This window comes from Thunnus albacares, chromosome 8, assembly GCF_914725855.1.
Source record: "Thunnus albacares chromosome 8, fThuAlb1.1, whole genome shotgun sequence".
Lineage (NCBI taxonomy): Eukaryota > Metazoa > Chordata > Actinopteri > Scombriformes > Scombridae > Thunnus > Thunnus albacares.
This window is the reverse complement of record NC_058113.1, coordinates 20,150,235-20,171,880: the sequence shown is the minus strand read 5'-3', so window position 1 is coordinate 20,171,880 and position 21,646 is coordinate 20,150,235. Positions and strand designations below refer to the sequence as shown.

Sequence of the window (21,646 nt, the reverse complement as noted above, 5' to 3'; positions counted from 1 at the left end):
ATTATTCTACTTGCAGTAGGAAAAGTAGCTCAATCGTATGTACAGCAGTACTGCATGGAACGCCTTTAAATTAAGATCCAGTTGTTACAGTTCACAGGCGTTTAACACCCGTTTTGTCTGTGTTACATACATATATATTGTGTTGAAACTGTGAACGCAGAATTTAAAATATATACAGAAAGCTCACCTTGTTTTACAGGATACACATATGCAGCAACGGTGGAGAAACATTTCCTTCGTAGAACTTTTATTTCACAGCATGTCAGTATCCAGTATCTCAGTTAAGCAAAGTCTTCCTCAGCAGAATTCAAAATCATAATATAATATCATCTGCAGTCACCAGGATTTCATATTGATGCAATTCATAAAACAGCCTGACAGTCTGTTAATGTCGCTGCATTTGTTGTTTTTTTCTTTACAGAAACAAGGAAATTGGTGTGCAATATTAAAATAATATTTCACTTTGGTAGAAGAGTTTTGAAGTTGAGACAGGCTCTGGTCCTCAGTGCCGATATTGAAAACAGGCAGTAATAAAATGTTTTGTACGTTGGCGTTCCACTGAGCAAATTCTGTACGTACTGTCTGTCATCTGCATCTGAATGTGATTATATTCATGATGCTTTCATTACATGTCTTTAAGTGTGCTTTCTGAACACGTGTACAATATTCTGTAGACGTGGAATTATAAATGCCACAGACATCATGAATATTTGCCGTAAATTTGTTCATATTGCCATGTTTGCCATGTTTCTCTAAGAACATATTTAACCTTCTAACATCCACTGGGTCGCTGGCGACCCGCTTAAGCCAGTTGTAAGCGGTAGCATCACACAGTAATGAGTCAAAACAATTGGCACAATTTGACCGATTGGAGATGATTGGAGAGGTTCAGGGACACCAGTGACACCACAAACTAAAAACTCCCGACCTCCGATAAGGCTGGAATTTTATACAGGTTGACAAGATGTAGAAGGTATATGGTGTTCTGCATAGTTCTGGCATAAAGCATGTCCTAATTATTGTTATGCAAATATGACTCATTATAGCCTTATTTGAACTGATGTAGGTTTGTTTGTTTTAGCCACATGCTAAACAAGCACATTTCCAGAAACTAGAAGATGTTACTTGTCAAATGAAGCCTAATACATGCATCATGGCCTTACAGTTCTTCTGTTATAAGCTTTTTCATTTGTGTATGCCAAATAGGTGAAAATTCAATAAGGGTGGATGTTAAGGGGTTAACATTTCAGATATGTTTCTCAGTATACATAAATATATACATATCTCTAAAAATGTTCTTCTCTTTCAATACTTTCTACACTCTCATTTTTGGACACTTTCCATTAATGCAGTCCATGGCAATATTATTTAGTGTCATCCTCTCTAGGAACACTTTACTGGCAGCCACTTAAACAGCCACTAATTACTTTCATTCACAGATTTAAATCTGAGTAAATCAATATAACTATTTAAAACATTCAAACCTGCAAAGGCTAAAATTATTTCATTTTGCCTTTACTGTGCCATTATGTACAAGGTCTCTCTTCCTGTTTGTTCCCATATTTAGGAGAAAAAATTGATGTCACTGTCAAACGATTTAGAGGTTTACTGCTTCTGCCTGAAGTCAAAATGGTTCTACCAAAGTGAAATACTATCAGCATGTTTTTAAAAGTCAAATAACATACAATTACAAATGTGTAAGCACTATTTACAAGCATGAATAAGCATTATCTTTATCTTTACTAATGATGCCAAACTAATCAAAGTAATACATGTGCTGTTAGAAACAATATACTACAACCCTTGTGGGTGACATCTTGAATCTTCAAGATGCTAAAAAAAAAAAAAAATCACAGCAACTCAAGGCAGTTAAGAGCACAGGAGGAACATAAACAGTGTCAGTTTGCACAAATACAAAAGTTCACCTTTAAACTGCAGTTTTCTTGCCTACAGAGCTACAGATTTACTTTGGATATCTCTAGTTTACCATGAACACTTGCTCAGACGTTGGTCAACTTTCCTTTATGCCTTCTTCATCACTTTCATAAGTACATTTCCCCAATAAAAACTCCATCCTCTCGTCCGTCCTGGCTTTCACGTCTCTCTTGAAGATTCTGCTCAGTCTGTTTGGTAAACAAGCAGCTAAAAGAATTAACTAGCCTAGGTGTTGTTAAGCTTTAGATTTGGGACCGAAAAGGAATCAAGAATCAAATCCAAAGACTAAGCGCTGAGATCTCACATCCTTAAAACTTTACATCCTCCATAACATGCTACTTTCTAAAATAAACCCGTCTTTCAGTAATAACACCATCCAAATGTTCAACTATTGGTGGTTATAGTAACACACTCCAGACTCCAGAGTTTGTGTCTGTGAAGCTCATGAGCTTTTTATTATTATTATTATTATTGTTGTTTAGCTATTTTTGCTCCATATTAAAAATTTCACTCATTGATTCTACTGAGAATTTAACACGTCTCAGTAATTTCTGTAACTGCAGTTTAAATTCAAACTTTGAATAATTATATTTAGGGAAGAGTTTGTCTTGACATAATTTTTTTTTGAGCTGTTTTTGAGGTAAAGAGTTTCACTAATCTACACTCACAAAATACTGATATGTGACTTCACAGCAGCAGAATATATGGTGTTAAATGGCATTAACATGATGTATCATTGACGAGGACTTGTACACTCAAACAGCATTAATCGTGTTTTTTAAAGTATAATTTACACGAGATAAGTCGTGTGCCAATTTCATTAAAAGATGCCAAGTCTCAATCAACCAAACAACCACATTTTAAAATAGAAAAGACAGAATAAATTTAAAAAGTTTTCATCGAAACCAAGAAAACCCGACAATCCGGCAGCTTTTCTAAAGATATAATAATAGCACTTTTAGAGTAGGAGCCTGTCCTCTTCCCAAGACACTTCATTATAGCGAAGGTGAAATTACACCACAACCTGCTATTAGGAGCCAGTCCCTAGATCAACTGAACTAAAAACACTTTTCTGAATATGGCACGCAAAAAAAAAACTACATAAAAGGTTATGTATAAAAATTGCACTGTAAAACAAAAGCAATGAGAGGCATCGTTTTATAGGCCAGGACAAACCTGAAAATGTTAGTTATTCTAGGCGAGCAAGATTCAGTATTTTGATCTCAAAAGCTAAGTACAGGCAACATCTTACTTCTGTTTCACAAAAATAACTAGCCTAGATTTTATTTTAATGCCCACATCTCACTCAAACATAATTTTCAGATATAATAGTGGTCCTGTTTCTACTTCCTCCTATTAACTACCTCAACAGTGAATGGACTGTAATTATATCATAACAGATCAGCCTTTACACGTATACCCTTAAAACTTTGATTTAAAAATATACTTTTCTTGCCCATGAAACACAACCTGTATTTGATTAAATTGCAAAAAAAAAAAAAGAACATACAAAGTAAAGTACTATTCAAAAGAATCAACATGAACCAATGTGCTGCGTTCAGGATTCAACCTGAGGCTTGATGGATCAACAGAGCACAGAGAACAGGATCGCTTACTCGATGATGGGTGCTGAGCGATCGTTGGTGACTGTTTTTCTGAGACGGATGTGGGCAAATGGATTGGGCCTGAAAGAGAAGAGCAATTAAAACAAAAGGAAACATGTATTGAAAAGCCATGAAAATCTACAGTCTTCCCTTCAAATCTGTCTAAAGAGGCACTAGTCCACTATGTGAAGCAGTCCACTGTGTAGCTTACAAACCTGCTGCCTCAAGTTCATCACAACCTACTACACAATACATCCTGATGAACATGATACAGTAAACAAGTTTAACAACTTGAAAAGGGAGCAGGAGGACTTACAAATGACGGATATGACATGGAGTAAAGTCTATGTTGCATGTTTATCATTTTTAGATGTTTCCGCTTCCTTTTTCAGTTATTATAGTTGCCGTCTTAAAGCATCTGTATGATTTCTACTCTGCTGACCTGATAACTCAACATAACGACTGTTTATCAATGGTGCCCTGGTAGCCCAGCAGTCTTAGATGCTGATCTTGTATTTGCAACGTCCTTGGTCTGATTCCAGTGAGGGACCTTTGTTGCACATCATCTTGTCTCTTTCCAATAATTTCCTGTCACATCTCCACATCAGTGATCTAAATAAGGCAAAAACTGCCCAAAAAATGTATAAAGAAATGGTTTTATGAAGATCTTCTGTCTTAATACACTGTGTAAAATTCACCTAACATTTTTAAACCCAATAAAATCATAGTTTAACTTTTAATTATGTTGCACCAAACTTTAAAACCAGCTTAAAAATAAGAAAGATTAAATTTAAACCTCTCTTTAAACATCAGATGAGTTTTTACTCTAAACCTAGATTACATTTAATTCTGTTGCACCAAAACTTTAAACTCTAATTTAAAATGTGATCCAGTATTAATTTTAAACTTACACTAGAGGAGGTTTAACTTTTTAAACAGCTGCCTTTTTGAGATGGATTGAGCAAAATAATCAAGTTCCTTAAAGAAGGTTAAGGGACAGACTCAAACCAACTGAGTTTTATGATGCTGAATTTTTTTTCAAGATATCGGTTCAGCAAGGAAACTGTTATGGATCTGAACAGGAAGATTGAACCAACTGTCAAACTTGGCAGTGAAAGATATGCAGCTGTACCACCGATGCTCCAACTCCTCGTAGCCCTGAGATTTTATGCCACCGGATGTTTCCAGAGGTTGGATGGGGACCAGTTTGGCCTAAACAACTCCACGGTCTGCCGAATTAACAGCAAGGTGTCGAAGGCAAAAGCAAGTCTGTAGAACCAGCACATCCAGTTCTCTCCAATGGAGGAAACAGCTGCTGGATTCTATGGTTTTTCTCAAAGGAGAAGAAATTAGAGTTTCTCTGTTGAGCTATCATAAGTAACTTTTTATCTAGTTAGCAAACAATGTCACGTTTATGCAGAGGGTTTATATGTTAATACAGAGTTAACGTTTATAATGGTTTCCCCCTTTTTTTATACCTACAAGGTCTAAACAGCACATTAATGTATTTATTTTTATTTATTCAGCCTTATTTATTTAGTTATTTATTTTCATTTGGGTAAGCTAGCATCTTCATACTGATTAAACTCTTTGGTTTAAATCAATAAACTTGGATTTGCTAAACAGAGATTAGTTTTTAATTGTGCAACAGAGCTCTGCTTAATTTTAAATCTGGATTTACACATTTTAAACCAAGTTTTGCTAAACTCTGATTAGAACTAATCTGAGATTAAATTAATCTTTGTTGGTGCAACCCAGTCATTATGTGGTATGGTCATTAAAGATGTACTAACTGAGTAACGCACTTCCATAAAATTGGGGGACTTACAGACCCAAGTATTGGTCAAACTCCAAGAACACCAGATCCTACAATTCCCACAATGCAACCACACATCCAGAAGAAACGCAGAAATCCTGAAGAAGCCTCAAATTTAATCATCTGGATGATTTTGATTTCAAAAACCAGAGCCACAAAAAAAGACATTATACAACTTTTTACAGGCTGATTGGTACTACTCATGACTAATAAACTGACGATATTCATGTATATAATTGGTGGAGTGCCCCTTTAATTATAAACACAGTCCTTGTGAGATGCTAAAACATTTACCTGGTTGGGGAGGGTGGTGGAGAGACCAAGTCTGAGGAGATCTGTAATATCAAAGAGACAGAGATAAGTTAAGGAAGAGAGTCAGCTGTGTCACTCTAACTCTTAAGACCTTCTCCCTCTCTTTCAGGTCTCTGACCTTGTTGCTGTCGGCCATGCTGTACGGGCGCGGGCGGAAGGTGCTGACCCTCTGGGGAGGAAGGGAGTGCTCCTCCTCCGACTCGGGGGTAAGGGCTGGTAGACCTGGAGACACCAACTTGTCGAGCTGGCCCATACTGGTGCTGTTAGCTTTAGATAAGAAGAGAGAGCTGCAGGGAAGGTCACCGACCGAGGACAGAATACACAAGAAAAAAGAAAGAGGAAACATGATGATGTTAATGTTGCGTGAATTCATCAACTATGCTGTTGGTGTTGGAAAGAGAAGATGTGTGTTGGGAACAGGCGGTGGAAAGACTGAAATCCAAACAGTGAGTATCATTCTGCAGTTTATGAGCTCCTTTGACTTTCTGCATGTCTGGCATGGAAGATGTTTTGATTTATTGAGGACGGAAAAGGGAAGGCTGTCATATTAGTTTCAACATCACAAATGACCCCATTATTTTTTGTGTGACTCAACCTATGTTATAACTTTGTAATTTTCAAAGGATTGCGACTATACTGACAGACTGATAGAGTTGTAAAAAACAGATGGAAGTGAAAGAAACATTTCTGTCAGTAATGGCGTCATGGTTCATTTTACTTTTTGATCTTTAATCTTTTTCTGTCTCTGACTTACCTCTCGATGTGATCCATCCTACTGTGTTGTGGCTGGGTGTAGGAGAAAGGGAACCAGCCTTTCCTGTGAAGGAAAATTTTACTGTTTGTGATCACTGATTTATTAAAGTGAGAGCTTCAAGCAGCAAAACAAGCCAGAGAGAGTGTGCGATGAAGAAGTCAGTCTCCATTGTCTTATATGAATACATTTATTAACCTGGCGGCAGGGAGAAGCTTACACACATCATGCTATATGTGTTGAAGTAAGAAGTTCTACATATAATAAGCTAGAAAGGAGCACAAGGTTTGGGGAAATGGTGCCTTGTCTTGGTTATGATGACCCCTGATCACAACATTGACATTCAAGCCAGAGCCTGTTTTATTCAGCTTTTATCTTATGGTATTGAGACATTTCAGAGTCTAATTTTGTGCTTTATAACAATACTAAAGGTCAAAAGGCAGATGCAGCAAATTCTACACCAGTGTGTGTGTGATTTGTAAAACATACCGTCCAGTTCGTTCATTTTGACCATAGTGCCACCCATCTCTGGGCTCAGAAATAAGCAGGGTGATGCTATCACCAGGTAGGAAGTGCAGTAAGCAGGCCCCGCCTCCTATGCCACCGCCACCGCCGCTGCCCTCTGATGCTCCAGGTGAGTGAGCGAACATGGCTTCCACACGTGTAGGTCCAGATAAAGGCAGCATCCTGGGGAGACTGGAGCCTGGAGGAGGAAGAGGAGAAGAAAGAGAAGACAATGAAGGGAGAGGATGAAGATGGAGACACTCATACAACAAACAGGCAAAACTTTAATATTGTATCACGTCTTACCTTGAAAGCCGCCCAGCCTTATTTCACTCACAGGTCTCCTCGGCAGTGGAAGTGTTGCTGTCGCACACATCTCCGCAGACTTCATCAGCCAGGGATGTGAGGGTGATGAAGTGTTGCTTCCTCCTGGTCCCACCTGTTGGTGCAGTAACTGCACAGGGGTCATGGCCCTGGAGAGAGGAGCGCTGTGGGGCAGCGGAGGACTGTGAGGAGCACTGTGGGGGATGGTGAGGGTCATGCCTTGCGTGGAGGTGCTGGTTGGGGACACGTGGCTGAGCGACATCACCGTGGAGGGGATGAGGCTCGGGGAGAGGTTGCACGTGTTGGCGGCCGGGAGAGAGCCTTGCTGGGCTGAGCTGCTGAACGTGGTGGGAGTGGACGCGGCAGGGCTGGCGCTGCCGCTGGTACTGCTGTCAACGAGGGGGCTGGCTGATGCGCTGACGGGTGTGCTAGTGTGTTGAGGAGACGCTCCACATGATGAACCTCCAGCAGCTCCTCCGACGGTGGACGGGGAGCGGAAAGTCTGAGGGGAGCCCTGAGGTGGACAGGTGTCGCTCTGGGAGGAAGAGGGGAGCGAGCGTTGCTGCTGGGAGCGACTGGAGTCTCCATTTAACAGAGGAGGGACTTCTTGAACAGAGAGCCTCTGTAAAACAATTTGAGAAAATGTTTCAGTCCCCCTTTACTCAATAACGTGTTGTAGGTTTTGTTGTTTCCCTTGTTTGACCTTCACGCTGCAGTGACTGAGAACAGCAGGAAACAGCGAGCCTGGCTCTCTACAAAGTTCAAAAACCAGCATATCAACACTCTAAAGTTCAGTAAATAACATAATGTATCTTGTTTGTTTAATCAAGACATAGACAAAAATGTAAAAATTACAATTTGTGGTTATAGGGGGAGGCATGTGCTGTAACTATTGTTTGTCCAGATATAGTTAGAGCACGTAATTCCTCCTTAAACCTAAAATAGTCATTCTTAAATTTCTGTTTGTGAACCCAAAAGATATAACATGTTAATTTGTGAGTTTTAGAGGTGCTAGTAGGCTTATTTTGTTGCCTTTGGACAGTGTCAGACTTCCTGTTTCTCCCTAAGCTAAGCTAATCGTCTCCTGGCTCCATCTCCGTAGTTGTTGCACAAACATGTGAGTTGTATCGATCTTCTCATCTAACTGTCGGCAAGAAAGTGAAAAAGCACATATTTCCCAAAATGTCAAATCAGCCCCTAGAAGTTTCTATATTACTGAATGTACAATAATTATTAATAATAGTCTTGGTTTTTGCTTGACCATCCTGGATGTCAGAGTTTATCCAATGAGGTTTTGAAATAGTTTCAGAATACCGACCCACAATGGAAACTAACCACAGTACAGCTGAGATTAGGGACTTTTAAAAATGCTGAACTCAAAGTACAAGTCAAATATTTGGCACAGTATAAATGAACATGATCCGACCTGTTCCGGCTGAGCAGAGCCGAGCTTGGTGTGACGGAGGACCTCGGCTATCCCAGCAGCCCCTGAGCTTTGTGGTGCGGTGTGACGCAGCAGATTCAGAGCGCGCTCAGGGAGTTTCGTTGGCTGAGAACATGACTGCTGCCAAGATGACAGTTTCTGCGACAGAAGCTCTCTCACCTGGGTTGTGTTCAAAAGCAAAAAAATAAATAAAAACACCTTTAATACAAACTGTGGGACCAACCAGCCGAGACGATTCTCACTCACAGATTACATCTCACAGATTACCTTAGAGTGGTAGTTGATAAGCAGTTTGGTGACACAACACTGTCTGTCCACCAGGAAGCAATATCGTCTTCTCTCCTCAGTGAGTGCGGACTTGTAACCCGTAGCAACCAGTGCGTCCAGCTCGCCTTGGCGACGACTCATCAGCTCCACAAACTGAAGAAGAAGTCAGAGAGATTTCACTGAAAACCTGAGCACACTTACACATACACACACACGTCCTGCATTCACAATCACCTGCACAGTACTTAAAGATGGAGTGACCTTAAATTCATATTGTAAGGAGAGAGGAATAACATGTGACATCATATCCTGCCTGACAACACGGCTGTGCAACGATAACAAAATCCAAATCTGTAGTACTGTCCATCGCCCTGATGACCTTTTCCTCCACTGAACTCTCGCTCTTTGATTTCCCTCTTTCTACCCCCAAGTGAGTAAATCCTTTCGGCCTCTTATATCAGTCATATTTCTTCCAGCAAAAGCTTGTGCTCTAAGGTTCTTGTTTTCTGAAAAATCAGCTGAGGCAGATTTGTTGCCTTGTTTTTTAATCTTATTCACACCGACCTATTTCTCAAACAAACGCTCACGCAACTCTGCTCTTTAATCTGCTATAATGCTGAGTAAGATGTTTAGGATTCATGAATTCAAATGAAAGAGATCATTTATGCATTTTACTGCTTGTGTATCAAATAAATTACTGTTTTTTTTTTTTACACAGGTGGAGCTCTGAGCTTCACTTACCTGCATCTCTCTGTCTCCATACTTGTTCGGGTGACGGCTGCCTTGGCTCTTCCTGCGGAGCTTCTTCAGCTGGGACTGGCAGCGCTCGATAGACTCAGATTTAGACCTCCGCTCACTCTGATACTTCTTTAAAGTGGCCTGAGAGGAAAAGATAAAAAAAGAAGGTTAGTCAAAGGATTTATTGGATTAAAAAAAGTTTGATAGGGGTAATATTTAAGATATTAAGTGTGGTTTTTCAAAATCCATTCAGCCCAGTTTTATTTTTTACCAATAATAAGTGAATTTGTACACATTTATTTATTCCTTTATTTTTCCATAATTCATTTGCTAGTTTCTATAATTGAAATTAGTGCTATAAAAATACATTTGGCTCCTGTTGTGTTGCCTTCTAACCCCCCAAAAACATAACTAAACACTTTAATCTAAGCAAAAGTCCTGTTTTAGAAAATCTCTGTTCAGTTGTTGCTGAGTGTGAGATGTTTTTTGAACTTACTGTGAGGTATTTGATGTCCAGTTCCAGCTTCTGCTCCAACTGGGCGAGCAGCTCAGAATGAAACAGCTTCAACTGTTGATGGATTGATCCATATAAAGCATTTTGAACAAAGTATATTGATACTTTAACATTCATATATATATAAAAGGTCTCTGCTGAAAAGAGCTGCCCAATTCATAATAACTTCTGAACATCATATTCTAGTGGAAACCCAAATGAATCTGTTTCTGAGTGTAATGCATTGCATTTAAATTTAAATTTTCAGCCAAATAATCACAAAGTCAATATCAGATATAAGAGCAGGACATAACATAATTTGTGCCACATTAATGCACCCACTTACCACGTCTTCCAGCTGCACCTGAATCTGTCTGTGCACCTCGGCCATCTGAAACAGTGTGTCTCCTGTAATAAAACACATATAAACAACAACATCACTATCACATACAAGATACAAGGACCTTTATTGTCGTTTCACAACAGTCACATTTATATTTTTCAGTTCAGATGCTTCATATGATGACATGAAATTGCTTTTCCCGGGGCTTTGGTGAAAAAGTAGAGTAATAGAAGAGAAGTATTTAAACTTTAGAAGAATTAATATACTACATATATAGAAATACAGAATATACAGAAGTTCAGAAATCACATGATTTGGACTGAAGAAATAACAACAGTGTCAACATTAATATACATGCAGCATTAAATACACAGAGAGTAAAAATGTACCAAAACTTGCTGTTTTGACACAATTTCTCATTTACAGACTGATGGTCAGCTGTGAGTCCCTCCCTTGGTCACACAGCACTGTAGTATGTGGTGGCTGGCATCTCGCCCTCCGACACTCCTGCCTGCCTCCCCCGCTGTTTTCAGCATTACAATGAGATCATGTGGTGTTGTTAATCTCCCAACAATGACCCTACTCTCTCCCTTTCCCTCTGTTCTCTCCCTCTCTCTCGACATTTCCTCATTGCCTCTTGTCTTCATCTCCTCCCTCGCTAACGCATGCATCAGACTCAGCAGCAGACTATTTCAAACTTCTCTCCAGCTGTCACATTGACTCCTCTAAACTTGATTAGGTCTATAAGCAATTCTTTAAAAAAAAAAAAATTTTCTCCTTGGCCCCCGGTTCTTCTCTACCAGCCGCCCACTCACCCAGCTCTTTGGAGCCTTGGCTGTCGCTCGCCAGTTCTCCAAGTTTCACCAGAGCATCAAAGTACCCCTTTGCAGCCAACGTCACTCCTGAAGAAGAGAGAAAATGTTGGGAAAATGGATCCTATAATGGTTATTTATCATGGAAAACTAGACCCTTTTCATAAATAACAACTTTATTTGATAGTCTCACCCAGTGACCAACAAATCTGTGTCCAGAGTTAGTCTGTTAGTGTTTGACTAACCTGTCAGGGCTTTCTCATAGTGTTTCCCCATAGTCACAAAGTTCTTCAGACTGGGGTTGAACTGGTCCAGAATCCCCTGTTGACAATGATACAGACAAATAATACATATTATACTCATTTCACTGCAGGCTGCACTATGTATGATTGTTTATATGAGGAATAAATAGTTGAATCTTGAATTGTGAGATTAACTGTTGAGGCAGACGACACAGACAGCTGTACCTTGTAGACATTTTCTGTCATCTTGTTGACCTCCTCGGTCCGAGACATTTTGCTTCTATCACTTATGTACTCCCACTATGTATGTTTGTGTTTTCTTTTCCTCCTGTTGTTCAGGGTCCTAGGCTTTACAGAAGATAGCAACCCCCTACAAGATAAAAGATGAAGAAAAAAAACACAATGCAGTGAGTGATGATGCAGCTAATAATTATTTTCATTATCAATCTGTCGATTATTTTCTTAACAGTCGTTTGGTCTATAAAATGTCGGAATATGGTGAAAAAATGTCAATCACTGTTACCTGAAGCCCAAGGTGACATGCTCAAATGTCTTGTTTTGTCCCAACCAACAATTTACACCTCAAAGATATTTCAGTTTACCATCATAGAGGATTAAAGAAGTGTCACAAATTTACAAAAATTCACTGCAAAAGACTTTTTAAATCTTCATATTTCCTAAAAGTGTCCTTATATTCTATCACTCTGTTTCTTAGAGGTGTTGAAAGTATGACATTTAAATCAACCAGAGGACTTTTAAGGCCATTGAACTCTCATGACAAGACTGAACTTTGGACAGCAATGAGGATGTCGCACCATCTCAGGTTTTGACTGAGGGCAGCAGTGTTACTTTCACATGGATCCCCTCGGTGTCTCAGCTGCCAATTTCTACATTATCGCTCCGCAACACTACAGCAAACCAAATATTTCTCCTAGATTCGTGTGCCAGACGAGTTATACCATTTCAGATAAGAACAATGGGCCCCTCCAGCCAGAGTCACAGGTGTCAGAGCACTGAATAAACAAGCGACAACAATGTTTCCTCGGCAGAGAGGGACGATCAAGAGGGGCTCCTCCGGAGGTCAAGGGATTTCCAGTCTGGGTTTCATAGCAAAAGACTCCCTCAGTTTTCCTTGTGCAGCCTTCCTTTATTATCACAGAGAGATTACAGCGAGAAAACGTTGACCCAGATCAACTAATGGTATATGACACAAAGAAAACATTTCCAGACTCTTGCTCATTAAGGCCACCCTGGTGTAGTCTGTAATTTGTCAGAGTGGATGTAACAGTCTGCTGCACTGCAGGATAAGACTTTAAAGAGGGAGCTTTGTCCTAATTTAGTGATTTTTAATTTAGTTTGAAAGGTGCACACCATTTAAAACGTTAATTAAGTGACATTTTAAAGAAACACGAAGCATAAATGTGGAAATATTCCAGCTTGGCGTGCTTTCACTCTAAGAAATAAAGTGTTGCTTGTTTCAGGATGCAACAGGAACAGTCTGCAGGTGGTTGGGGAACTGATACAGAAGGTGCATTCATTTGGTTTAGCCTCTTTAAATGTCTTCAAATGTGTGTGTGGGTGTAAACACTGCATTTAAAAACCATTAATGGCACTGCAAAAAAAGATGAAAAACACAAAAACCACAGAAATAGCAAATATTATTATGAGATTTGTACGTTGTGGTGATTTTAAGGTGTCCTCTATGAGTCGTAAGGTTAAATTATGACATATATTTATGCATCTAATTCATGCTTTTCTCAAAAGATCACATAATGGTTGCAAAACAGGACTCCAGTGTGACAATCTGCATTTCTTCCACACCATCTCATCTAATTGCAACAACTAAAACAAAAGCTGGAAGACAAAAGTCTTCTGAATTACTGAAGCACCTGCAATATAACCAAAACATGACAAAAACATATGCCAGACCTGCTTGTGCATGTATAAATATATCCTAAATAAATTAGTGGCTGATCTTATACAGTGGATGTCTTTCCCTGAATGGAAATGCACCCTGCCATTTGCTACCTGTTGATCTCAACAACTCAGCTCCACTTCCATTAGTAAAATAGTAACAAATAATTCAGAAACTTTTAAAAAGAAAAGAAAAAGAAGTTACATACCTTTTCTGATCTCATTGTTGGAAACGATAAAGGCTTCCTGCGCGTCTTTGAGTGTTTAATGAACAGTACAACACCCCCTCTTTTCTTCCTATAGGCTACTTTCCCTCTCTGTTAGTTAGTGGGGGGTTGTTTCATCCAGCAGAGCACTAAATCTCAACTCCCCTCCACCCCTTTTTCACATGGCCCTCTCTTTCCCCCCCCCCCCCTCTCTCTCTCTCTCTCTCTGTCTGTCTCTCACACACACTTCCTCCTCTCTCTACCTCTCTTTACTCCCAGAAATCGGGGTCAGATATTTGGTGCCGTTCAGTACCTCTCCTCATTACTGAGCCGATTATCGACATGCCTTCACGCCCGCAAAAACCGGCCAGAAAATCACCGACAACCCCCCTCCACTCCTCTCCTCTCCACTCCAGTACAACCAGCTCCCTGCCGTTGGAAACCACAGTCAGCCTCCCATTCTGTGTCTGCCTGCCTCTCTCGGTCTCTCTCTCTCTCACTCAGGCTGAATAACAATGAGCTAACGGGACCTCGTCTGAATAGCAGCAGGAGGAGAATAATGACTTGAACTTTTTAAGCCAAAGACAGAGCAGCACAGGCAGGCATATCACTGGCCTACATACACCCGGCCCATCACACATTCCTGCTCCCCATTCTCAGAGGGAGGACAGAAGAGGAGGAGGAGGAGGCCCTGCATGGACACAGGCCTTTCACTTAAAACTGCAGAGAACTCATAAAAAGATTAAAGGATAACATAAAGATGCTGGAGAGTGCATTTAAATTAAAATATGAGTTCAGGATCAATTAGTTATGAGACTAATATTTTTTTTAAGTTGTGATGAAAAGCTCATGTATTCATGTACTTGATTAAGTTTTGAATGTAGAATTTGAGAAATACTGAGGTCAACATCACTTTTAGCAAAATTTTGACCAAAAACAAAAAATATTTACTAAAATGATTTGGATTTTTCTTTTTAGTTCAATAGTTCTTAGAGCTGCAACAATTAGTCAATGAATCAATTAGTCAGTTGACAGAAAATGTATCAGCAACTATTTTAATAGTTTATAAATCGTTTCATGTAATTTTTCAACGTCCAACATCATAAATGTGAGAATTTGCTTAATCTAACATCTCATGGTTCTGGACTATTGGTCGGACACAACAAGCAAATAAGGCTCCAGGAAATTATGGATGGATTTTCTCCCTATTTATAACATTTATAGTGTAAACAATTTATTGATTAATCGATAATGAAAATAATCATAGTTGCAACCCTAGCACCTCTTGTGAGTTTTATTGTTTGTATTGTTTTTTTTCACATGACATTAATTATATAACTAATAATGTTTTGATAAGAAATAAGTTAACATTTTGTTGTGATGGTTGTTCCTTACAGTAGTTTATTCCCAGTCAATAGTCCTTGTTATTAAATATGGTGGTAAGATGAGGGTTAAGTACATTGCGCTAATAATACCTTTCGTTCACTCTTCACTTAAAGTAAAAAATGTGAATGCAGGACTTTTACTGTGCCGTATAAATAATTTTACTATTAATAGCTTTACTTCAGAAAAAAGTTTAGAGTATTTCTTCTACCACTGCCAATACCAACATAACCAGTTAGAGAGGACAGTGTTTACCTGGGACCCCAAATCAGTAAATCTTCCCCTGAATGTTAGTAGAAGTTCTGTTTTGTTTTAGTAAAAGCTGCATTAACCTGTTTTGGCCACCAGGGAGCAGAACAGCTTCATAACAGTCTGACAGACACACAACTTGAAGTTTCAACGCTTTTACAGATGCTAACATGTTAGCAAAATACTGCGCACATTACTTACATATCCAGCAGACATGCAGCAACGTTATCATCATATTTGAGTCGTGTTTCTGGTCCACCTGATGAATGTAAGTACTATATTTACTTTCCATTTGGCTCTGTTTTGCTCCAACTCTTTAGAAAAACATTTAGGTTTTTAGCTTGCTAAGCTAACTTCGTATGAAAAGCTGGCAGCAAACTTTGGGTATTACTAGGGCGAATTTCCTGAAAACAGTCGTCTGCTACTGGAAATGTTGTTGAGGAGAACAATAAGACTCCATCAAACAGAAAAAATGCAATAAAGCCAAAAATAGTGAGCTAAAAGAGACTTAAAAATAGAGAAATAAAGTATAGGTGCAAAGTTGGGTACGGAAGCCGAGATCGACCATGCTGGTAATATTTTTTTTATGCGATTACTCGAGATCACTCGTTAATAAGACTGATTTCTCGAGACACTTTATCACAAGATTTATTACAGGTGGAGCCTCTCATTTGTTCATTCCTGTCTTCTCCTCTCCATGTCTAATAACTCAACTATTTAGATGAAGCACAAGAAGCCTTCAAGTGGCTCTTAAGGGTTCAAATCTGTCAAATCTGTCTCTTCACCCTACTTCCCTTTCTCTCATTACGTCCAATAAAGTGAAAATGCTTGATAGGTGTTGTTTGGTAGTTCTCCTACATGAAAAATCCCATCATATTATGACTAGGAAACCTGCCATTTGGCTGCGACACAAGTGTCATTAATAAAGGTGCAGTAAATAATAATGGGTTCTCCTTGTTCTGACATATTCAGCTTAAATCAATTACAGGTGTCAAGACACCATCTATGCATTGTTGTAACATTAATATAAAACATAACCTCGTCTGGGCACCACCTACCTTTTTGGTTAGAGTTTGTTAGTGCCAGGAGGAGGCACCAACAATTATTCAATTTAATCAATGAATCAGTCTCATAACCATAAGTTCTTGTCCTGACAGTGACCTCTGTTTACTGTGCTCAAAGAAAACAATATGACACCTTCTTAGGATAAATGAAGACATTTATTAATAGCTAAATGTCTTGAGGATACATGATAAAGCATGTGATAATAAATAAAATGAATAATAAGGCTTATGAATGATAATAAAAATAAATTAATAAAGAAAATTATTCAGAAATAGTGGCTCAAAATGTGTGACTTAAGCTGACTCTAAAGAAATTATCTTTTAATTTTAACATTATTTGACAAGTTTTGTCGTCCCAGCAGGTCTTGGTAGATGGAGTTGGAGTTGGCTGTAAGTTACAGCTTGGTGAGGTGTGGTCTGTGTTACAGATGGGTCTTTGTGATAGAGTGGTGTTACACTACCGGTGAAAAGGAGTCAAGCCGTTTTCAGGCTGCTCTGGGAAGAGTCTTTCTTTAACTCCCGGTTGGGCCGGCTGCAGTCAGCCAGCAGGTCGAGTTCCAGTTTCAAGCATAGCCATCAGCTTCTAGATGGCGTTTTAGTTGAAGATTCAAGTGTTGGCTCTTTAGTTGAGTGCTGAATAAAGTTTAATCTGATACTTAGTCTGAATCTAATACTTGGTCTAAAAACAAAGAAAACAGACATCTTAATAAGAATTTCTCATGAGTTTTGGAGGCCAGTTCAGAGAAAAATCTCTCTGAGGCTGTATTATAAGTTTGGATAAAACAGCCGAGTTTTGGGTGTGTTTTTAACGTTTCTGGCCATATTACTGATGAATATCCAATTTCTTTGTTTCAGGGGAATTCTTAAGGTGTGGTTGACTTTTGACTTGAAATGGCAAATAACTTTTCTTACACTGAAGAATTAAGTTTTAAATGCAAAATTCACACTTCAGAGGTAGATATGAATATTTCATGTCACCTTGTGTCATACCTTGTAAAACCATTCAGAAAAACATTTCAGCTTTATACATTCATTTCCATAATAAGTCCATTTTTCTATCAGCATATCAAAATTAACCTTCATATCAACACTTCTCATGATGTCTAGACATCCAACCTTAATTGATTCAACTTTCTCAAACCATCTACACTGAAATAAAGGTTTTAATACTATAGTGAAATGAAATAAAGTTAAAGCTAGATTAAACTTTCAGAAACATATTCAAATATAAATTCAACATAACTCTTTCTTCATATTATAAAAAACATTCAATATGATTATTGTTTAATAATAAAAGAAAACTTCAACCTGAAATTCATTATATCTTTACATTCCTGTTACTTCAGAAAATTCACTCTTTCAATACAACTACATATCTAATTTAACCATTAAAATATGATTGCTTGTGAGGTTAATAGATCAAAAGTTAAACACTTAGGTAAAAAAACAATTGCATAGTTACCAAACATTCATTAACTCTTAACATAAGGAAATTCAAAATTTTACCACTGGAGGGCAGTATCGTGACATGTAGTAAAAACGTAATAAAATCAAAGTTTAATATCTCCTCAGTAGATAATCACACAACTATCAAAGCTATACCATTCGCTGTGTATTTACATGACAAATAAGTTACATAACTTACATAATGATTAGACATTTAATTTACATGAAATTTAGATTTGGCTCAGATTTGCAGGAAGACTCCAGGAATGTGAGTCAGAGTTTTTGGCTCTGGTCTGAGAAAGATAAGAGGCCAAAAAGAGGGGAGTTTTCTGTCCAAGTTTACTGAGTTGTTGATCCTTTAAAGGCCCTTTCTGCTCTTAGTTCAGGCCATAATTTAGTTATTGGTCAGAAATGGTTTCTCAGGAGGACTGTTCAATCTCCGTTTTGTCACAGTGTTTAGCTTTTGGACGTTATCAGATGTTAACAGGCAACCAATTTGGCAAAGAGGTGAGTTCGGGGTCCAAGCGTGAGGCAATCTCCATGTCTCGGAGTTCACTCACACTACTCAATTTGAGATTAAAAAAGGCTGTTTTATCCATGGAATTAAAGAAAAGGCCGTAGCATCCTGCAGCAATAATATTTTATGACTGCGTTGCATGTAAAATCCAATAAGGAAATGTCCACAAATACTAACTACAACTGTCAGATAATAATAAGTATTTCCCCCTAAAATGTGGCAGATTGGCCTCATGAAATAGAGACACACAAGTCAAAGTGCCAGTGCTTTACAAGTGGACATAAATAAGGCCTATAAAACAAGAATTTTTTGTTCATTTTTCATAGCTGAACTTGCTCTGGAGGCCTCGTTAACCCTTACATACTGTTCAGGTCACATTTTAAACACATTTTAACATTTCAGAGCAGTAAAAATACCCTAAACACAATTCTCTCAGCCTGTAATTTTATGACTTTTCCTAAAGTGACTATATGAAAAGAAATGTTTCAACTTTTTATTTCAACTTTTTAATATTTCAAACAAGTTTTGTGCAGCTGACACACATTTTTATACATATAAAGGGTGTTCTGGGTTGAATTTGACCAGTATTTATCTTTAAAAAATCAAATCCTTCAACTGGACAACATTCATTTAAATCATTATGGCTGTTATGTTCTCCTGTTTTACGTAACATATAACGATAATCTAGAGTGATTGTGAATGTTTTTTTCACCATAAACAAATTATATAAAACTTCATGAAGGATTAATTACACATTTATTAATAATTGACAGATTAAAAAAAAACAAATTTGTGGCTCAGACGTTCGGTATAGAGACTAATTATGAGGGATACTGTGATCCTGTAAGCTGACATCACATCACCCACCTGTTGGAAAGTCTAACATGTCACTGAACTGAAGCTGTCTTGTGTTGCAGTTGCAGGTTTTTCCCAGCGGGTGGCGATCATGTGACATTACTTCCTGCTGCGGCTCTCCTGCATGCAACAAGTGCACACTGTTAAGTTATATTGTACAAACTTGAACAAAGCTGCATCTTGAAAACCAGAACAAGCAGGTAGGAAACTCATAATCACAAACACACACCTGTATAAACAAATGCAATTCACAATGTTGAGAAGTTCAGTCAGTCAAGATATTCAGCACAGCTTCCATGTAAAGCATTTTCTACTCAGATATTATTACTACATCATGTTTACTGACCTCATTACTGCAGCACATCACTTCTCTGTACAATCAAGAAACACTAATGACACTAAACTAAATTTATCTAAACTACTGGGCTCAATGGGGCCAAGGCAAACCTACATCAATAATCTAGATCAAAGTGTCTTTGTCTTTCTGTCCTCAGAGTTTCCTCCACTTTGCCAACCATAGCAGACGAATGTGCTCTGTGGGGTTCTGGGTCACTTGGTTCAGTGTTTAGGGGGAACATTGGAGCGTCTGTGGTCTCGTGTCCTTGGACCTGAGCCGTAAAGCTGTTTGTCTCGGCTCGCTTCCTCGGGGCCTAATTCACACGCACTAAGGAGATTGACAGACAGGCGAACTCGGCTCGCATTGACCTATTAAACAATAAAGATGACTCACATAGATTTCACCCATCTATCCATCTGTACGCCTTCATGTTGTCACACAGTGTTTTATTGAACACTCTGGAAAAACAGATGTATGTGTCTCTGAAAGAGATAACGTGTTTGAGTTTGCCTGAGTATAGATCACTCGGCTAATCTTCAGTTCACGTTTTCAATTGGATTTTGTCCAAATGTGTCATCTACAAATAGTGTCTCAGACTGATGTCCAGACCAGGAGACACAATGTCAAAGTGAACACACACAACTGTGTAAATCACGCTGTCTGAGGGGTAAAAATCAGTCCTGAAAAGTATGCAAGTTTTGAAAATACAAATTATTTGTGCACTGATGAAGGGACTCTGTGTAAGAGGGATTGTCCTGATTAATTTCCCTCATTAAACATAAATCACTAGTTTAGATGTGAGTGAAGACAAATTAGAGAAGGATTTTTTTTTCACATTTTTAGAGAACTGAGTTGAAGATTGTAAAAAAAATGATCATACCACTGTGCTGACATTATTATCATTTAAAACTAACAATATAACTGCCTATGATCTACAGTATGACAGTGATCAGTGAAAAACAACGAAGGAATCTTGGATCTGACGATGATGAAACTCGTGTTCCTGATTTATGAGAAGCCGATACTGTCCACAATGAAGGGAACGGATTCTCCTCACAAAACAGTTCAAGGCAAGTAAAGTACAAAAAGTGGCTGTGTGATCAAAAATATGGCTGCAACTAACGATTGTTTTCATCATCGTTTTTCATTTTCTTGATTAATCGATTGTTTGTGTTCACAGAGCCCAAGCTTATTCTTCAAAATGTCTGGTTTTGTCCAACCATCGTCCAAACAGTCAAAAACTTATGAAACAAGAAAATATACACATTTGAAAAGCTGGATTTTTGCCCTTTTTGCTCAAAAATAGTGCTTAAATGATTATTTGATCATCAAAATTATTGCCAGTTAATTTTCTGTTGATAGACTAACTGTCACAGCTCTAATCAAAAACAAAATCAAGAAGTCAAGGCTGATGTTGATCAGTGTTTGTTGTTTCCACCGCTCACAATAAAAGAGTACTATGCATTTAATAATTACTTTATACAAGTATATAGATGTTTTACAGCAGGTTATAATAAGATGAATGATGCCAGTGTGAAGATCTGCGCACTGAAAGAGGAACTGTGACATTAATTTGTAGTTGTAGCCCTGCGACATAAACTCCAATCACTGAATGTGTCAACACACACAACAACACACTTATGAGAGATAAGCAATTAATAAATATTACAAATAATATAAATATTGAGTAAATGTTTTAAAATGGTTTGCAGACTTAAATAAAACACGCTGTCAACAACATTTAAATCATGTTCAGGGTGTGAAACACAAACACCTCTCAGACTCAGCTTTGCTGCTTCGTCTGAGTCTCGTCCAACCAAGTCCGATCTAGTGCTTGAGGGAAAATCCGGTTCATGTCACAAGTCATCATGAGCTAATTTTAAGTCAGTTGCAAGTCTGTCTTCTCACTGAATGCAGTCATTTTTTAGCAAAAATGCCAAATATTTGATAGTTTCAGGTTCTCAAATTTGAGATCTTGCCACTTTTCACCGTCTTCCATCGTAGGAAACAGAAAATCTTTGAGTTTTGGACTGTTGGACAAAATAAGACATTTAATGAAATCATCTGGGCTCTAGGAAATTGTGATGGGC

At 38.3% G+C, this 21,646-nt stretch overlaps 1 protein-coding gene and 1 long non-coding RNA gene across 3 annotated transcripts; one reads left to right on the top strand and one right to left on the bottom strand.

Moving 5' to 3' along the window:
• Positions 1-3,509: 3,509 nt before the first annotated feature.
• zgc:158689 (uncharacterized protein LOC791177 homolog) lies at positions 3,510-15,622 on the bottom strand. Of its 2 annotated transcripts, none has more exons than XM_044359574.1 (15): positions 15,539-15,622; positions 11,811-11,955; positions 11,589-11,664; positions 11,347-11,433; positions 10,535-10,596; positions 10,192-10,263; positions 9,699-9,836; positions 8,958-9,110; positions 8,673-8,849; positions 7,229-7,868; positions 6,908-7,121; positions 6,422-6,484; positions 5,786-5,954; positions 5,650-5,690; positions 3,510-3,620 (listed from the first exon to the last, which is right to left on the bottom strand). In XM_044359574.1, the coding sequence occupies exons 2-15, from the start codon at positions 11,856-11,858 to the stop codon at positions 3,548-3,550; spliced, it is 2,013 nt and encodes a 670-aa protein (XP_044215509.1). In that variant the 5' UTR covers positions 11,859-11,955; positions 15,539-15,622; the 3' UTR covers positions 3,510-3,547. The 2 variants fall into 2 exon arrangements, with proteins under 2 accessions (XP_044215509.1, XP_044215508.1); XM_044359573.1 differs by lacking the exon at positions 15,539-15,622 and adding an exon at positions 13,709-14,604.
• LOC122987607 lies at positions 15,331-21,640 on the top strand. Its single transcript, XR_006404533.1, has 3 exons — positions 15,331-15,605; positions 19,282-19,419; positions 20,495-21,640. It is a non-coding gene; the product is annotated as an uncharacterized LOC122987607 (long non-coding RNA).
• The last annotated feature ends 6 nt before the right edge of the window (positions 21,641-21,646 follow it).